We start from the raw sequence: 19870 nt of genomic DNA, 5'->3' as shown, positions 1-19870 counted from the left end.
ACCACACTGTACACACATGCAGGCACCACCATGCTGTAACCATCTACCACACTGTACACACATGCAGGCACCATGCTGTAACCATCTACCACACTGTACACACATGCAGGCACCATGCTGTAACCATCTACCACACTGTACACACATGCAGGCACCATGCTGTAACCATCTACCACACTGTACACACATGCAGGCACCACCATGTTGTAACCATCTACCACACTGTACACACATGCAGGCACCACCATGTTGTAACCATCTACCACACTGTACACACATGCAGGCACCACCATGCTGTAACCATCTACCACACTGTACACACATGCAGTCACCACCATGTTGTGACCATCTACCACACTGTACACACATTCAGGCACCATGCTGTAACCATCTACCACAATGTACACACATTCAGGCACCATGCTGTAACCATCTACCACACTGTACACACATGCAGGCACCATGCTGTAACCATCTACCACACTGTACACACATGCAGGCACCATGCTGTAACCATCTACCACACTGTACACACATGCAGGCACCATGCTGTAACCATCTACCACACTGTACACACATGCAGGCACCATGCTGTAACCATCTACCACACTGTACACACATGCAGGCACCATGCTGTAACCATCTACCACACTGTACACACATGCAGGCACCATGCTGTAACCATCTACCACAATGTACACACATTCAGGCACCATGTTGTAACCATCTACCACACTGTACACACATGCAGGCACCACCATGCTGTAACCATCTACCACACTGTACACACATGCAGGCACCATGTTGTAACCATCTACCACACTGTACACACATGCAGGCACCATGCTGTAACCATCTACCACACTGTACACACATGCAGGCACCATGCTGTAACCATCTACCACAATGTACACACATTCAGGCACCACCATGCTGTAACCATCTACCACACTGTACACACATGCAGGCACCATGCTGTAACCATCTACCACACTGTACACACATGCAGGCACCATGCTGTAACCATCTACCACACTGTACACACATGCAGGCACCATGCTGTAACCATCTACCACACTGTACACACATGCAGGCACCATGCTGTAACCATCTACCACACTGTACACACATGCAGGCACCATGTTGTAACCATCTACCACACTGTACACACATGCAGGCACCACCATGCTGTAACCATCTACCACACTGTACACACATGCAGGCACCACCATGCTGTAACCATCTACCACAATGTACACACATTCAGGCACCATGTTGTAACCATCTACCACACTGTACACACATGCAGGCACCATGCTGTAACCATCTACCACACTGTACACACATGCAGGCACCATGCTGTAACCATCTACCACACTGTACACACATGCAGGCACCATGCTGTAACCATCTACCACACTGTACACACATGCAGGCACCATGCTGTAACCATCTACCACACTGTACACACATGCAGGCACCATGCTGTAACCATCTACCACACTGTACACACATGCAGGCACCACCATGCTGTAACCATCTACCACACTGTACACACATGCAGGCACCATGCTGTAACCATCTACCACAATGTACACACATTCAGGCACCATGTTGTAACCATCTACCACACTGTACACACATGCAGGCACCACCATGCTGTAACCATCTACCACACTGTACACACATGCAGGCACCACCATGCTGTAACCATCTACCACACTGTACACACATGCAGGCACCACCATGCTGTAACCATCTACCACACTGTACACACATGCAGGCACCATGCTGTAACCATCTACCACACTGTACACACATGCAGGCACCATGCTGTAACCATCTACCACACTGTACACACATGCAGGCACCATGTTGTAACCATCTACCACACTGTACACACATGCAGGCACCACCATGCTGTAACCATCTACCACACTGTACACACATGCAGGCACCACCATGCTGTAACCATCTACCACACTGTACACACATGCAGGCACCACCATGCTGTAACCATCTACCACACTGTACACACATGCAGGCACCATGCTGTAACCATCTACCAACAAAACGCCTGCTCATCTTTATCTGACCATTCATCAATGTCATAACATAACACAACACTCGAGGCACAACACTTCTCATTGTCCTCCATGCCAACACTGGCTCGGTCAAGCTGAGCACATTGTGAACAGCAAAAAGCTGCATTTCCTGTTCTGGACCAGAAGGATCCCAGGGCCTGTGACATACAGCCCAGTGTGTTACATACAGCCCAGTGTGTTACATACAGCCCAGTGTGTTACATACAGCCCAGTGTGTTACATACAGCCCAGTGTGTGACATACAGCCCAGTGTGTTACATACAGCCCAGTGTGTTACATACAGCCCAGTGTGTTACATACAGCCCAGTGTGTTACATACAGCCCAGTGTGTTACATACAGCCCAGTGTGTTACATACAGCCCAGTGTGTTACATACAGCCCAGTGTGTTACATACAGCCCAGTGTGTTACATACAGCCCAGTGTGTTACACTGTGACATACAGCCCAGTGTGTTACATACAGCCCAGTGTGTTACATACAGCCCAGTGTGTTACACTGTGACATACAGCCCAGTGTGTTACACTGTGACATACAGCCCAGTGTGTTACATACAGCCCAGTGTGTTACATACAGCCCAGTGTGTTACATACAGCCCAGTGTGTTACATACAGCCCAGTGTGTTACACTGTGACATACAGCCCAGTGTGTTACACTGTGACATACAGCCCAGTGTGTTACATATGTGTTACACTGTGACATACAGCCCAGTGTGTTACACTGTGACATACAGCACAGTGTGTTACACTGTGACATACAGCAGCACAGTGTGTTACACTGTGACATACAGCCCAGTGTGTTACACTGTGACATACAGCCCAGTGTGTTACATATGTGTTACACTGTGACATACAGCCCAGTGTGTTACACTGTGACATACAGCACAGTGTGTTACACTGTGACATACAGCAGCACAGTGTGTTACACTGACATACAGCCCAGCCCAGTGTTTGTAGTGTCATGTCATACGTGTGTGCTGTTGTGTTTCTGCCAGGTGTATCTAACAGTGCTGAAGCATGGAGACAGCGGGACGTTGGACACGATGATGAAGGTAAAGCCATCGGTCAGATCAAGAAGCTGCGCCGGACGTTTCCCATTTCAGCCGATTGACATTTCCAAGACGTGTGATCACACTCCCCCTCTAACGAGACGTGTGATCACACTCCCCCTCTAACGAGACGTGTGATCACACTCCCCCTCTAACGAGGTTGACATTAATCCCCGCGGCTTTGATTGAACTGTAACCTCGTTAACACTGAAGGAACGGATCATTTGTCACAAGATTAGATTGATTCTGTTAGAAGATTAGATTTTTGATACATGTCCCCTGAATATTGATCTTCCTCCTCACTTTCGCTCGGATCCTCATTCTTATTCTCTCATCCTCTCTCCCTGTGTGTGTGTGTGCATGTGTGTGTGTGTGTGTGTGTGTGTGTGTGTGTGTGTGTGTCTCAGCTACACAAGCAGGCAGACATGCAGGAGGAGAGGAATCGTATAGAGAGAGTGCTGGGAGCGATCTCTGCCCCCGACCTCATCCAGAAAGTCCTCAACTTCGCCCTGTCGGTACGCACCACCCTGTCCTCCCTCTGCACCACCCTGTCCTCCCTCTGCACCACCCTGTCCTCCCTCTGAAGCCCTCAAAGCACCACCCTGTCCTCCCTCTGCACCACCCTGTCCTCCCTCTGCACCACCCTGTCCTCCCTCTGCAGCCCTCAAAGTGATGATCTGCAACTTTTTCATCAAAATAAATCACTTGTTTTTAGAGGTCGACCGATATGGGTTTTTCAATGGCCAATGCCAATATTTAGAGAGCAGGGTGGCCGATGGCCGATATATAATGCCGATTATTATTATTATTTTTGCATTCGATAAAATACAATGATTTAAATATAAAAACGAATGAGAGTATTTGGGTAAAAAACAAGTAGCCTATAATTCTATTATCCATTCATGCACATTGAGAATCTAATATAACAAATACATCTAATATAAGATGGTTATCTCAGCCAGTAACATGCTTTAGATTTGTATTTGTTTTGAAATAGAAAAATACACTGGGTTATGCAGTAGATTTCAGAAGTGACTGGTAGGCTATTTAAGGAAGAGCACGTATGTCGGAGACCTCATTCAACTGTATTATTTTATTAACGGAGAGTTTGGGAGAGGATTCGTCTGAGTTTGTTCGTCTGAGAGTTTAGGAGATGAATCGTCTCCCAAACTCAATATTATTGCAAAAGAGTGTGGGCCTGAAATTCGCTGCGGGAATCGCACATATTTTCGGGAGTTCACCCATATTTTGAATTGATAATGCGAGATTAATCCTGCATCTGCTTGCGGGGGCCGATGTCTATGCATGTAGTAATCGTGAACGAGTATAAATTGTCACGCTACATGTTTTTACCCTGTCGGCATGTCACGCTACATGTTTTTACACTGTCGGCATGTCACGCTACATGTTTTTACACTGCTGACATGTCACGCTACATGTTTTTACACTGTCGGCATGTCACGCTACATGTATTTACACTGCTGACATGTCACGCTACATGTTTTTACACTGTCGGCATGTCACGCTACATGTATTTACACTGCTGGCATGTCACGCTACATGTTTTTACACTGTCGGCATGTCACGCTACATGTATTTACACTGCTGACATGTCACGCTACATGTTTTTACACTGCTGGCATGTCACGCTACATGTTTTTACACTGTCGGCATGTCACGCTACATGTTTTTACACTGCTGGCATGTCACGCTACATGTTTTTACACTGTCGGCATGTCACGCTACATGTATTTACACTGCTGACATGTCACGCTACATGTTTTTACACTGCTGGCATGTCACGCTACATGTTTTTACACTGTCGGCATGTCACGCTACATGTTTTTACACTGCTGGCATGTCACGCTACATGTTTTTACACTGTCGGCATGTCACGCTACATGTATTTACACTGCTGACATGTCACGCTACATGTTTTTACACTGCTGGCATGTCACGCTACATGTTTTTACACTGTCGGCATGTCACGCTACATGTTTTTACACTGCTGGCATGTCACGCTACATGTTTTTACACTGCTGGCATGTCACGCTACATGTTTTTACACTGCTGGCATGTCACGCTACATGTTTTTACACTGTCGGCATGTCACGCTACATGTTTTTACACTGCTGGCATGTCACGCTACATGTTTTTACACTGCTGGCATGTCACGCTACATGTTTTTACACTGCTGGCATGTCACGCTACATGTTTTTACACTGCTGGCATGTCACGCTACATGTTTTTACACTGTCGGCATGTCACGCTACATGTTTTTACACTGCCGGCATGTCACGCTACATGTTTTTACCCTGTCGGCATGTCACGCTACATGTTTTTACACTGTCGGCATGTCACGCTACATGTTTTTACACTGCCGGCATGTCACGCTACATGTTTTTACCCTGTCGGCATGTCACGCTACATGTTTTTACACTGTCGGCATGTCACGCTACATGTTTTTACACTGCCGGCATGTCACGCTACATGTTTTTACCCTGTCGGCATGTCACGCTACATGTTTTTACACTGCTGGCATGTCACGCTACATGTTTTTACACTGCCGGCATGTCACGCTACATGTTTTTACCCTGTCGGCATGTTACGCTACATGTTTTTACACTGCCGGCATGTCACGCTACATGTTTTTACCCTGTCGGCATGTCACGCTACATGTTTTTACACTGTTGGCATGTCACGCTACATGTTTTTACACTGCCGGCATGTCACGCTACATGTTTTTACACTGCTGGCATGTCACGCTACATGTTTTTACACTGTTGGCATGTCACGCTACATGTTTTTACCCTGTCGGCATGTTACGCTACATGTTTTTACACTGCCGGCATGTCACGCTACATGTTTTTACCCTGTCGGCGTGTCACGCTACATGTTTTTACCCTGTCGGCATGTCACGCTACATGTTTTTACACTGCCGGCATGTCACGCTACATGTTTTTACACTGTCGGCATGTCACGCTCCATGTTTTTACACTGCCGGCATGTCACGCTACATGTTTTTACCCTGTCGGCATGTCACGCTACATGTTTTTACACTGTCGGCATGTCACGCTACATGTTTTTACACTGCCGGCGTGTCACGCTACATGTTTTTACACTGTCGGCATGTCACGCTCCATGTTTTTACACTGTCGGCATGTCACGCTCCATGTTTTTACACTGCCGGCGTGTCACGCTACATGTTTTTACACTGTCGGCATGTCACGCTACATGTTTTTACCCTGCTGGCATGTCACGCTACATGTTTTTACACTGTCGGCATGTCACGCTACATGTTTTTTAGGGCTGAGGCGATTCACTTATCTCCCGATTCGATACTATCACGATTCTTGGGTGCCGATTCGATTTATATTGCGATTCTTAGGTATTGCGATTCTACGATTATTGCGATTCGATATTACGATTTATTGCGATTTTTGTTTATTTTTTTCTTTTCTTTTTTCAGTTTGTTTGCTTTTTTACACTAGATTAGAACATGGGAAAAGTTTAATCATACACTAGAGACTGTATATTATATATCATGAGTAGGGCTGGGCGATATAGTTAAAAACAGGGGCGGACTGGGATCATAATTCAGGCCGGGCATTAGATACCAAGCAGGCCAGGCCGATATGGGCCGACGTGCGTGAAATTTGGGCCGTTTGAAGCCCAATTTGGGCCGTTTGAAGTCCAATTTTACAATGAGATGCACCCACTTTAACCCTGAAGTGTAATTATTACTTCAGACTAACTAATAAAGTAATAAAACCACTAGAAAACCAGTAGGCGGCACCTGGCCTGCTGTTCAGTGAGTGGCCTGACTGCAAGCACCAAATTTTTTTTTTTTTTTTTTTTTTTTTTTTTTTTTTTTTTTGCGATTATCGATTCTGGAATAAAAGATCGATTCAAAAAATTGTGACATTAAAAATCGCGATACTTGGGTGAATCGATTTTTCCTCCCACCCCTAATGTTTTTACACTGCTGGCATGTCACGCTACATGTATTTACCCTGTTGGCATGTCACGCTACATGTTTTTACACTGCCAGCATGTCACGCTACATGTTTTTACACTGCCGGCATGTCACGCTACATGTTTTTACACTGCCGGCATGTCACGCTACATGTTTTTACCCTGCTGACATGTCACGCTACATGTTTTTACACTGCTGGCATGTCACGCAACATGTTTTTACCCTTCTGACATGTCACGCTACATGTTTTTACCCTGCTGGCATGTCACGCTACATGTTTTTACACTGCTGGCATGTCACGCTACATGTTTTTACACTGTCGGCATGTCACGCTACATGTTTTTACACTGCTGACATGTCACGCAACATGTTTTTACCCTGCTGGCATGTCACGCTACATGTTTTTACCCTGCCGGCATGTCACGCAACATGTTTTTACCCTGCCGGCATGTCACGCTACATGTATTTACCCTGTCGGCATGTCACGCTACATGTTTTTACCCTGCTGACATGTCACGCAACATGTTTTTACCCTGCTGGCATGTCACGCTACATGTTTTTACACTGCCGGCATGTCACGCTACATGTTTTTACACTGCCGGCGTGTCACGCTACATGTTTTTACCCTGTCGGCATGTCACGCTACATGTTTTTACACTGCCGGCATGTCACGCAACATGTTTTTACCCTGCCGGCATGTCACGCTACATGTTTTTACACTGCCGGCATGTCACGCTACATGTTTTTACACTGCCGGCATGTCACGCTACATGTTTTTACACTGTCGGCATGTCACGCTACATGTTTTTTAGGGCTGAGGCGATTCACTTATCTCCCGATTCGATACTATCACGATTCTTGGGTGCCGATTCGATTTATATTGCGATTCTTAGGTATTGCGATTCTACGATTATTGCGATTCGATATTACGATTTATTGCGATTTTTGTTTATTTTTTTCTTTTATTTTTTCAGTTTGTTTGCTTTTTTACACTAGATTAGAACATGGGAAAAGTTTAATCATACACTAGAGACTGTATATTATATATCATGAGTAGGGCTGGGCGATATAGTTAAAAACAGGGGCGGACTGGGATCATAATTCAGGCCGGGCATTAGATACCAAGCAGGCCAGGCCGATATGGGCCGACGTGCGTGAAATTTGGGCCGTTTGAAGCCCAATTTGGGCCGTTTGAAGTCCAATTTTACAATGAGATGCACCCACTTTAACCCTGAAGTGTAATTATTACTTCAGACTAACTAATAAAGTAATAAAACCACTAGAAAACCAGTAGGCGGCACCTGGCCTGCTGTTCAGTGAGTGGCCTGACTGCAAGCACCAAAAAAAAAAGTTTTTTTTTTTTTTTTGGCGATTATCGATTCTGGAATAAAAGATCGATTCAAAAAATTGTGACATTAAAAATCGCGATACTTGGGTGAATCGATTTTTCCTCCCACCCCTAATGTTTTTACACTGCTGGCATGTCACGCTACATGTATTTACCCTGTTGGCATGTCACCCTACATGTTTTTACACTGCCAGCATGTCACGCTACATGTTTTTACACTGCCGGCATGTCACGCTACATGTTTTTACACTGCCGGCATGTCACGCTACATGTTTTTACCCTGCTGGCATGTCACGCTACATGTTTTTACCCTGCCGGCATGTCACGCAACATGTTTTTACCCTGCCGGCATGTCACGCTACATGTTTTTACACTGCCGGCATGTCACGCTACATGTTTTTACACTGCCGGCGTGTCACGCTACATGTTTTTACCCTGTCGGCATGTCACGCTACATGTTTTTACACTGCCGGCATGTCACGCAACATGTTTTTACCCTGCCGGCATGTCACGCTACATGTTTTTACACTGCCGGCATGTCACGCTACATGTTTTTACACTGTCGGCATGTCACGCTACATGTTTTTACACTGTCGGCATGTCACGCTACATGTTTTTACACTGCTGGCATGTCACGCTACATGTTTTTACACTGCCGGCATGTCACGCTACATGTTTTTACACTGCTGGCATGTCACGCTACATGTTTTTACCCTGCCGGCATGTCACGCTACATGTTTTTACCCTGCCGGCATGTCACGCTACATGTTTTTACCCTGCCGGCAAATTTTTTTCAATTTGCCTCAAACGTCCACTTGGAGTCAAGGATGAACTGATTACATTTTGGTCGTTAAAGGTCAAAGTTCAAGGTCACTGTGACCTCACGAACCCCATTGCCAAGCTCTTTAACGCGATATCTCAGGAACACCTTGACGGAATTTCTTCCAATTTGGCTCAAACGTCGACTCGGACGCAAGGATGAAACGGATTACATTTTGGTCGTTAAAGGTCAAGGTTCAAGGTCACTGTGACCTCACGAATGCCACTTGCAAGCTCATTAACGTGATATCTCGGGAACGCCTTGACGGAATTTCTTCAAATTTGCCTCAAACGTCCACTTGGACTCGAGGATGAACTGATTAGATTTTGGTGGTCAAAGTTCAAGGTCACTGTGACATCACGACCGCTCGTTTCATGCTCACACTAACCCCCGCATCACCATTCACCAGGCACAGTCCTCTCACAACACTTGAGGTGACCACGTGACCTGCTGCTACCATTTGTTAGATTTGGCGGAGCCCGCGGTGAATCATCTGTAGTAATAGAATATCTATGGCAACAATCTAACTGGATATATTTTGTCTTGCCCCCCCTTCTCCCCCAACAGGAAGAGGTTCGTCCCCAGGACACGGTGTCAGTAATTGGCGGCGTGGCAGGCAGCAGTAAACACGGCCGGAAAGCCGCCTGGAAGTTCGTCAAGGACAACTGGGAGGAGCTTCACAACCGCTACCAGGGCGGCTTCCTCATATCACGGCTCATCAAGGTGAAACTCCGCCCACCGTTCATCATGCAGCTCCTGCTTAACTGTGGATTGGATACATCAGAACGGCAATATGGTCCCCGCCCCCTTTTAGGGGGCAAACGCAAGCCACTCGCCGTCGACGTCAACGCGGTACAAAGAAATTGATAGAAAAAAACAATTCGGGGGTACGGTGGTGCAGTGGTAAGCGCTGTCGCCTCACAGCTCGAAGGTCCTGGGTTCGATTCCCACCTGGGACGCTGTGAGCGCTGAAGGAATGCGTGCCCGTCCGCATGTCCTCGAGTGCCCACCGCCCGGGTGGGGTCGTCCAAAGGGCCTTTCTGTGTGGAGTTTGCATTGTTCTCCCCGTGCCTCCCGGGGGGTTTCCTTCATATAGGAACCCCCTTCACCAAAACATGCAATATCCCGGTTGCTAATGTGGTTCCTCCTCTGGTCGTTAAGGGCGCCTGTTCAGAGGGAGGGGAACCGGTTGGAATAGTGTGAACCTCCCACGTGCTATGTCCTACCGGTGAAGCTTCCCCTGTCAGGTGAAAAGAAGCGGCTGGCTAACTGCCCACGTCTCGGAGGAAGCATGGAGCCAGTTTCGGCTCTCCCCAGATCGGCAGAGGGTGGAGCAGCAACCAGGAGAAATAAATTAAATTAGCACTAATGGGGGATAAAAATGGGATAAAAAATCGGGGGGAAAAATATTGAAAAAACAAAAAAAACAATTGATTTTGTTTCTAATTGAGCCAAAGGCACCATGACATGACAATATATTACAACTCTGCCAGCCCATAGAAAGTGCAGAAAAGACATTGAAAATAGTCATTTGATCCATCTTAAGTCATGTGGCTCATCGTGTTCCTTCTGTGACTCTGAACTTGTGAAAGGACATTTGGCGCGCTGGCTCCTTCTCTCTTCTAAATAGTTAGTTTTTGTCTTGCACCAAAGTTGTTCTCGTTGCATTGAGTGAGTGTGCCCCCTGCTGGCGAGTCTGGACAAACCTCCTGTGCTTTGACCTAGTTACAGAGCACGCCGTCGGTGCACGAGCTCCATTTGAAGTCGGCAACTTACGGTTTATACGTACAAGTTGAGACTTTTTAGGGAAACACACAGACGTTTTATGAATACTTGTAAGCCGGTCTCTAATTCGGCACACTCGTACTTGAATAAGAAGCACACATTCCAAATGTGTTTAAATATTTCGCCGGTGATTCACACACAGTCACAATACACAGTGGAGGTCGGTAGTTTAGGAGCACAGAGAACCACTTCCAAACAGAAGATCTGACATTCACAAAGTGCTTCTTGGGAGATCCTATGTATACTGAATTGGAGTGGCGTAAGGTTTGTAAATTATGTTTCCGCCGGTATTACATTTTCCGATGGGCAGGGCCACATTTAGTTGGCAGATTTCTGAATGGAGTTTGGTGTGGCTGCCTCTCCACATAATAAAATGTGGTAGCTAACGATTAGCTGATCTCTTGGCAGTTTCAGCAAAATAGCAACAGGCTTTTGACTGTCGGGGGAGGAGGAAGAAGCTTTGACGCGAGATAATATCATATCCAGTTGCTACTTCCAGCCCATTGATGAGGTTCCACCAGGTTACATGCATCGATATCCACATTGACGTTGTCACCCCTACTATATAAAAAATATATAATTTTTTTTAATTTATTGTTAGTGAAATCAACAACACAGCAACTCTTTGGCATATCGATATAAATTTAAACCTTTTAAATAGTTTGAAGTGTTTTCAGCTTATTTTACAGTCTTCATATGGCGGGTTTCCCCCTAAAATGGGCGCGCGCATGAGAGCGAAGTACAAAATGACGTATTGCCGATCTGATGTATAGGAGGCCCTGATGTACCTGTGTCTGCCGTTACTACGCCGCCCGTCAAGTTTGGCCACACGCTTTTGAAAACGTTTAATAAATCATTCAGCATGTTTACTTTGTCAGTTTGCAATAACTTCAAGACCCCCTCCACTCAAAAATCTGTTTTTATGCCTCCGCCGGCGATAGCCAGGCCGCAGGCATTATGGATCCGGGTTGTCCGTCCGTACGTCCATACGTCCGTCCGTACGATGTTCGTTAACGCGATATCTGAGGAATGCCTTGACGGAATTTCATCAAATTTTCCTCAAACATCGACTTAGACTCAAGGATGATCTGATTAGATTTTGGTGGTCAAAGGTCAAGGTCACTGTGACCTCTCGAACGCCATTTTCCAGCTTGTTAACGCGATATCTCAGGAAAGCCTTGACGGAATTTCATCAAATTTGCCTCAAATATCGACTTGGACTCAAGGATGAACTGATTAGATTTTGGTGGTCAAAGGTCAAGGTCACTGTGACCTCACGAACGCCATTCCCAAGTTCGTTAACGCCATATCTCAAGAACGGCTTGATATAATTTCTTCTGATTTGGCTCAAACATCGACTTGGACGCAAGGATGAACTGATTCCATTTTAGTTATCAAAGGTCAAGGTCACTGTGACCTCTCGAATGCCATTTTCAAGCTTGTTAACGCCATATCTCAGGAATGTCTTGATGGAATTTCTTCGAATTTGCTTCAAACGTCCACTTGGACTCAAGGATGAACTGATTCCATTTTGGTGGTCAAAGTTCAAGGTCACTGTGACCTCACCTCACGCACCCAATTTCCAAACTCTAACGCAAAATCTCAGGAGCGCCTTTGCGGAATTTCTTCCAATTAGCCTCAAATGGCGATTTGGACTCGAGAATGAATTAATGGCGGAGGCATAAGTCCACGTTGCGGTCGTTCTAGTTCTTCTTGTTCCTGAGAACGTCTCAGCTTCACTGTGCTGAATGATGTGTGTGTGTGTGTGTGTGTGTGTGTGTGTGTGTGTGTGTGTGTGTGTGTGTGTGCTGAATGATGTGTGTGCCGAGTTTGACACTAGAAGGCTGTTTCCGCAATCGTCTGCTGAAAGTTGGAAAGTTTCTCGGTGCTCCCTGAAAAGGCCGTTTTCAACAAGCATGATTTGTGACATCACAAATACTTGGAGCCAATCCCTGTCCAGTCTTCAGCAGTTAACCTTTAAAAATCAACAATATTTGCATATTTACAGTCTGGAATTTTAATGAGGGAGGAATATTTTTAGCATTTTTAACCAGATAATTTAACTTTTTTATGGAAAAAACCATATCAGACACAAATTATTAGTCAAAGTAGGATATTTTATATACGTCTTAAAACATGACTTTAGGGGGTCTTTAACCTCATTAAAGACTAACTAGGTTTAGTTTGAGGGAGAAAAAAAAATCATACATGCAATTCATTCATTTGTGGGCAATAAAACTATAAACTTATAAAACTATACGTTCATCAAAAGAACCAACTTAGCAACACCTGTAACCGCTGCTCGCGCTTTCTTCCCGCTAACCGTCAGAGACGCTCCGCCATGAAACACCTTCTCTGTGAACAAATAGATCCAAAGCATTTTAGTCAAATAACCATTTTATGCTAACAAAAGCATTGCGGGCCCAGTTTGAAGCCAACAGGCACAGCTTGCAGGTGTGGAGAAGATACCAAGATGCTTTGGGCCAGAGGGTGTTTTGTTCATCTCTTCATCTGGTGTTTCTGTTGTCCGCCTCTCTTTTCAGCTCACCGTCGATGGATTTGCTGTCGACAAAATGGCCGCTGAAGTGAAGGTGAGAAATATTGACCGCCACTGACTTTGTTTTTGCAGGTTCGTTTAGTTGTATAGCGCTCAACAGTCACGTGACCCCTCGGTTCCCGGAAGAGTATTTCCCCATTCATATTCTGCAATGAGATGTTGATTATTAGTAGGGCTGTGGCGATTCACTTATCTCCCGATTCGATACTATCAGGATTCTTGGGTGCCGATTCAATTTATATTGCGATTCTTAAGTATTGCGATTCTACGATTATTGCGATTCGATATTACGATTTATTGCGATTTTTGTTTATTGTTTTCTTTTATTTTTTCAGTTTTGTTTGCTTTTTTACACTAGATTAGAACATGGGAAAAGTTGAATCATACACTAGAGACTGTATATTATATATCATGAGTAGAGCTGGGCGATATAGTTAAAAACAGGGGCGGACTGGGATCATAATTCAGGCCGGGCATTAGATACCAAGCAGGCCAGGCCGATATGGGCCGACGCGCGTGAAATTTGGGCCGTTTGAAGCCCAATTTGGGCCGTTTGAAGCCAGATTTGGGCCGTTTGAAGTCCAATTTTACAATGAGATGCACCCACTTTAACCCTGAAGTGTAATTATTACTTCAGACTAACTAATAAAGTAATAAAACCACTAGTAAACCAGTAGGCGGCGCCTGGCCTGCTGTTCAGTGAGTGGCCTGACTGCAAGCACCCAATTTATTTTTTATTTTTTTTGCGATTATCGATTCTGGAATAAAAGATCGATTCAAAAAATCGTGACATTAAAAATCGCGATACTTAGGTGAATCGATTTTTTCCCCCACCCCTTATTATTAGGCACAATACCGTAGCCACCTAATGTAGACTCACCACGGGTCTGACAGTGGCAAAACGAGGGTCTATCTTCCTGTATAAGCCAAACGCCTGGGCCCGTATGCACAAACATTCTGAGAATCCTCTCACAGAGCTCCTAACTTAGCCTAAGAACTTCTAGCCAGGAGTCTTACCTTAGGAGTGATTTAGGAAAGTTCTCAGAGCAACTCGGAGGAAGGAAACGACAGAAACTTTGATCTTAGTGAGGAGGTGTGGTTGACCCCGTGCTAGGTATGACTCATTATTTTAGAAGCTGTGATTGGTTGATCAACAAAGAAAAAAAGAAAAACGCACTAAGTGATAGAATGGACAGTGAAATAAACCGTTCATAGAATTGTATTAAGACATGGTGAAATCATGAATATTATTTTATGTAATGAACAACTCAAATAAAGTAATAAATAAAATAAAATAAATTAATTAAATAAAGTAAGCCAGACTTTAAAAGTAGCTACAAAATGTTTGAACACACAGACTTGTGCAGTATTCACATGCTGACAGTTAATAGATTTATTTATATGTTTATTTGCCAGGCTGGTAATTTCAGGGGAAATTGACTCAGCTGTCAACTATTTCCTTGATTGCAATGGAAACACGCAGAACAAGAAAAGCTAACTGGACGGAGGAGCAATGCTTACTGTTGGCACAATTCAGAGTTTGGAGAATATTTATCCTACCTCTCTGTCTTTCTGCCATTTTCTCCTCTGCTAAAGTAACTCTCAAGCCTCTTACAAGTCCTCCTCCCTCCTCTTATCAGTTTTCCATCTTATGAGCTCTCTGAAGGGCTAAGATGTTTTGTGAGTAACTTTTATCTTTACCAGGATCTAGTCCTAACTTTAAGGGGGAAATTCTTAGAAAACGTCATAATTCTAAGAATTTTCTTAGAATTGCGTCACTAAGAGCAACTCTTAGTACTAGGAAGCTTTATGAATACGGCCCCTGAAAGATATCATCTTGTTTATTTTAAAACATTTTTTATTCGATTTCATGGAGAAGTACTACACTACCCACAATTCGACAATGTAATATCGACGTCTTTGATTGGCCGAGCTCGCTGTATGATCGTCTATGATTGGTGGCCTGCACTCATTTCTCTCTGTAGCTGCTCTGTCTAGGCTACCAGGGTCTTAGGCTACATCTTGCAAAGTAAAGGGGCTAAAACTGCCACTGAGTGACGACCGATCTATTATTGAAGCTATTACGAGTCACGCTGCTTTTAACGCCGGCACGCGTTTTCAAATCTGTTTCCTGGTTCGTTCACATTAATGCCCGGATGGATTATGGGGCGAGTAGTCTCTTCACTCTTAACGATATAATATGTACACACAGTCTCGATTTTTTTTTCAGTTTTTCCCGATGATTTTTCAACTCTGAATCAAATGTTTTACAGTCACGATTCTCTCTCAGGCCGGTCGGCTTGGTTCCAGGCATAGAACTCTGTACGTAAGGATTTTTCGAAACGTGATTGAGAAAAATAAATGGGGAAATTCTCTGCCGAAACCCGAGGTGACGTCACGATGTCATGTGACTGTTAAGCTCTATAAGGGGTTCATTACAAAACGCAATGTGTAACGTAGCTTTAGGTTCTCTTGTAAATAGTTAATGGTGTGCAATTGTCTGTGCAAAGGTCTTAAAATGGTTCATGTTTTTTTATAAAGTGAGTTTTGCTTAGCCTGCTAAACCATCCTGATCACATGATCAGTCTGGCCTTCAGCCCGCCACCAGCGATTTCCAGAAATGACAAAAGAGCACGGGCCAATCGGGGACCTCCCTCACAGTTGACAACGTAACCCGGCCAATCAGGGACGCACGCCGCTGGCAAAACAGTATGGCAGCTCCCGAAGCAAATGAGCGCTAACGTGTTTGGCAACGCTGATTAGCTGAAGGAGTTTATCTGTCAAGGCAAGCACTCGCACCCTCTGAAAACACTCGGGACGGGCTGGAGGCCAGACCCAACCCGTCGGGATGTTTTACCAGGCTTAAGTGTCGCTTTACACGTCAGTAATCTTGACATTAAAGCCAAAACCTGGCTTAAGTCCTTCTTTGCAGAGGTCATTGTGAAGTTAGGCTGTGTGTGTGTGTGTGTAAAGATGCGTGATTGTGAAGGAGTGTCGTGTCGTTTGCCCTCCCCAGAGCTTCTTTGAGAGCCACCACGCCCCGGCGGCCGAGCGCACGGTGCAGCAGTGCTGCGAGAACATCCTCCTCAACGCCGCCTGGCTGAAGCGCGACGCCGACGACATCCACCAGTATCTACTGCAGCGCAAAGCCCCGCCCCCCGTCTGAGACGCAGCAGCACCACCACCACCTCACCGGCCACCACCTTCCCCAAAGCCCCACCCCCTTCACCTCCGGCGCGGAGCCTCCCCCAGCATCATAGCTCCTCCCCCCTCCTCTCTCCTCTCTCCTCCTCCTCCTCCTCCTCACCGCAGACCGGAGCAGGGAGTCCAGAGCGCACTTAAAGCAGGCTTCATTCCTCTAAAGAAACTTTTAAGAAAACAAGACACGACAAAGCCAAGAAATTAAAGAAGCGTTGGAAACACGAAGGGACTCTTTTCTTCCACGTAAAACAAAAGCGAACTCCATTTCAGTCAGACAAGGAATGTACAGTAGTTACCCCCATTCTGTCCACGCTGCGCCGCGTCGGTTCCTGCACAAACACTTGCGTGACCCGCGAGATGGCTATAAACCCTGTGACCGCACCCTGTCCCGACGCACCCTGTCCCGACGCACCCTGTCCCGACGCGCACTCCCCTCCGCAGACCACCGTGCAAAAAAAAAAAAAAAACTGCGTCGTAGTTGAGAAAACTGTGAATCCCCGCCCCCCCTCTCCTCCTCCTCCTCCTCTTGCTAGCACTCATTTTGAATGCATGAAGTATGATATCCTGTGTTGCTGTTTTGTTGACTTTTGTTTGTTTTCTGTACAAACAAATTATTTTGTTTTATTTGTTTTTCTCGCTCGCCGTTTGTGTTCAACCCACCCTTACTCCTCTGTCTATCTCTCTCTCTCTCTCTGTCTCTAGCTCTCTCTCTCTCTCTCTCTCTCTCTCTCTCTCTCTCTCTCTGTCTCTAGCTCTCTCTCTCTCTCTCTCTCTCTCTCTCTCTAGCTCTCTCTGTCACTCTCTCTTGGCCGTTGTGATTGGGTGAAAGCAGAAGGCCACCTGGGCAGAATGGGGTTAATATTAAGTGTGTTGTTCCCTCGGTGGTAGTTTCCCGAAACCTCGTGGCAACGGCACTGGCGCTCCATTGCCAATTAACGGTTAGGACGAGGCGAGCAGCGCCAGCATGGTACTACGTTGTATACCGCATAATGCTAGCATGGTACCACGTTGTATACTGTATCATGCAGGCATTCTTGCGGACGATGTTCCACGAAAAAAATAGCAATGTTTCCTGGTTACCTTTCTAGATCCCCCCCCCCCCCCCCCCCTCCCCAATAGCCCCTCCCTCTCCCGTCAGACGATCACGTCCAGATCGTCCCCGCAGCTCTGTTCAGAGTCACAAGACAGGATGTATAGTAAGAGAGCAAACAACAATATGTATATTTAAAACCATTTCTTTATCTGCCACTCTTAATGACATGAAATCATTGGCGTAAACGATGTGTTTTTATAAGATATCAAATGCAGTGATTTATTTAAATGTTGAGATAATCTTGTATTCTGGGGGGGGGGGCGGGGCGGGGGGGGGGGAACAAAAAAAACACAAAGCGAATGCAACACTGCTTAAAGGGACACGTCAAACATTTCGGGAGATTGTCATATTTTCCCAAATCCCCGATAGTAAGACGAGAATATTAATAATAATAATAAAAATACACATTCCATAGCGGCAATATGCTCATATATACATGTTGTGACTTGTGTACTCACCACGCTAGGAAATAATAATGCTAAATTACGAGAAACGGTCCTTTTCGAAGTAAATATACGTAGCCGGGAACTACTTTCCAAACATGGCCCGCTGGGCGCAGTGCCGCAAAACTTCAACAACACACATTATAAACCATGATTCATGTCAATCTTATCGACTAGTCTAACTTTGAATCACTTTCTAACCTACCGTGGCGTTTCCACGTGCGCAAATCCTCTACTGCTGCGTTTGACTGGGGCGCAGCCGGCGCTGTGTGCAATCAGTGCGCCATGTTTGATAAGTAGTTCCGGCTTTGCCTTTTGCTTTCGAAAATGACAAGTGTCTCGTCGTTTTTTGGATGATGATTTCATAGCGTGGGGAGCACACGAGTCACAGCATGTACATACGAGCGTTTTGGCGCTGTTTGAACGTGTATTTTTGGTGACTGAACGGGGGGGGTAGGCCAGCTGTACTAATCGACTACCATTCATTGTGCTAAGCTAACTAGCAGGGGGGCTGCGTCGCACTTTCTACTGCACGCACAGAGAAGAGGACTTAACAGGAATATGGCAAAATAGGCGAATCTCCCGAAATGTCGGCGTGCTCCTTTAACGTTTCGGGGCCTTTTCGTTTGAAGTATGATCAGGAAACGCCTCTCTTTAGGGCCCGGGCGGGAGAGTGGCACGCAGGCCCAGGCTCAACCGTTTGTTTCCCCCCCCCCCCCCCCGATGTGACAGCGTTATTATTTTCCTCTTGCTATTGAACTTGGAAGCCTTAAATTGGTCAACTGGTTTGCAATAATTATTACACTGAAGGTGGTGATAGTGAGTTCCCACGCAACGTCAATTGTATCTAATGTGACAGATTTACGCAGACTTGTTGAACGAGTATATCTATATAGAATTTACAATTTGATGTGGTTTTGAAAAAACATGCCGACCAAAATCATCCGACGTGTCGTCGAAGACTCTTTTCCCCCGGAACATTTGTTGTGCTTGTTTTTGTTTAAAAATACAGTTGGTGTTCATTAAAGTGAAAAAGGACTATAAAAACAACCCATGTGATTAGTACAGTTGATTTATTACGAGTGGCGGTGTGAGTGTGCATGCCCGCAAACGGATCTGATTTGTGAATTTAACAATTCTTAATCCAGTTGACGCCATTTTTGTATGATCGTAACTGGCGAGAAGATGATCGTAATGGATTACAAAGGGTTCTGGCAAAACTGCAATAGAGATGAACGCTGTGTATATACAGTATAACAATTGGAAGTATACCTAATGAGAATAAAGAAAGTGGCTATGAATCAATGTAGATGATTATGGAGAGAGAATAAAAAAAGATATATACGCATTTTGTTTTCACAAGCTGTTGAAACGGAGCAGTGGTGTTTTCAGGCAGGGTTCAATTAGTTTAGGTAGATGGAAAGAGGTCCGTGCACATAGGGCCACCTGTTTTTTTCTTAATCCTTGAAGTGTCTATTTTAATATTCTGCCAGGTAA

General features: G+C 45.3%; 1 protein-coding gene across 2 annotated transcripts in view; it reads left to right on the top strand.

Moving 5' to 3' along the window:
• The window catches only part of npepps (aminopeptidase puromycin sensitive), a gene marked incomplete at its 5' end in the record, with an annotated part of 99125 nt that extends 79693 nt beyond the window's left edge, over positions 1-19432 (top strand). For both annotated transcript variants that reach the window (XM_083635557.1, XM_083635558.1), the window contains 5 exons: positions 3097-3153; positions 3558-3665; positions 9862-10017; positions 13623-13670; positions 16653-19432. In XM_083635557.1, coding sequence (XP_083491683.1) covers positions 3097-3153; positions 3558-3665; positions 9862-10017; positions 13623-13670; positions 16653-16802 — 519 coding nt within the window. In that variant the 3' untranslated portion in view covers positions 16803-19432. The remainder of the gene's footprint in view (positions 1-3096; positions 3154-3557; positions 3666-9861; positions 10018-13622; positions 13671-16652) is intronic.
• Positions 19433-19870: the final 438 nt, after the last annotated feature.

This window comes from Poromitra crassiceps, assembly GCF_964638095.1.
Source record: "Poromitra crassiceps genome assembly, chromosome: 4".
NCBI lineage: Eukaryota > Metazoa > Chordata > Actinopteri > Beryciformes > Melamphaidae > Poromitra > Poromitra crassiceps.
The sequence above is the reverse complement of the archived record's forward strand: the minus strand, read 5'-3'. Positions and strand labels throughout refer to the sequence as shown.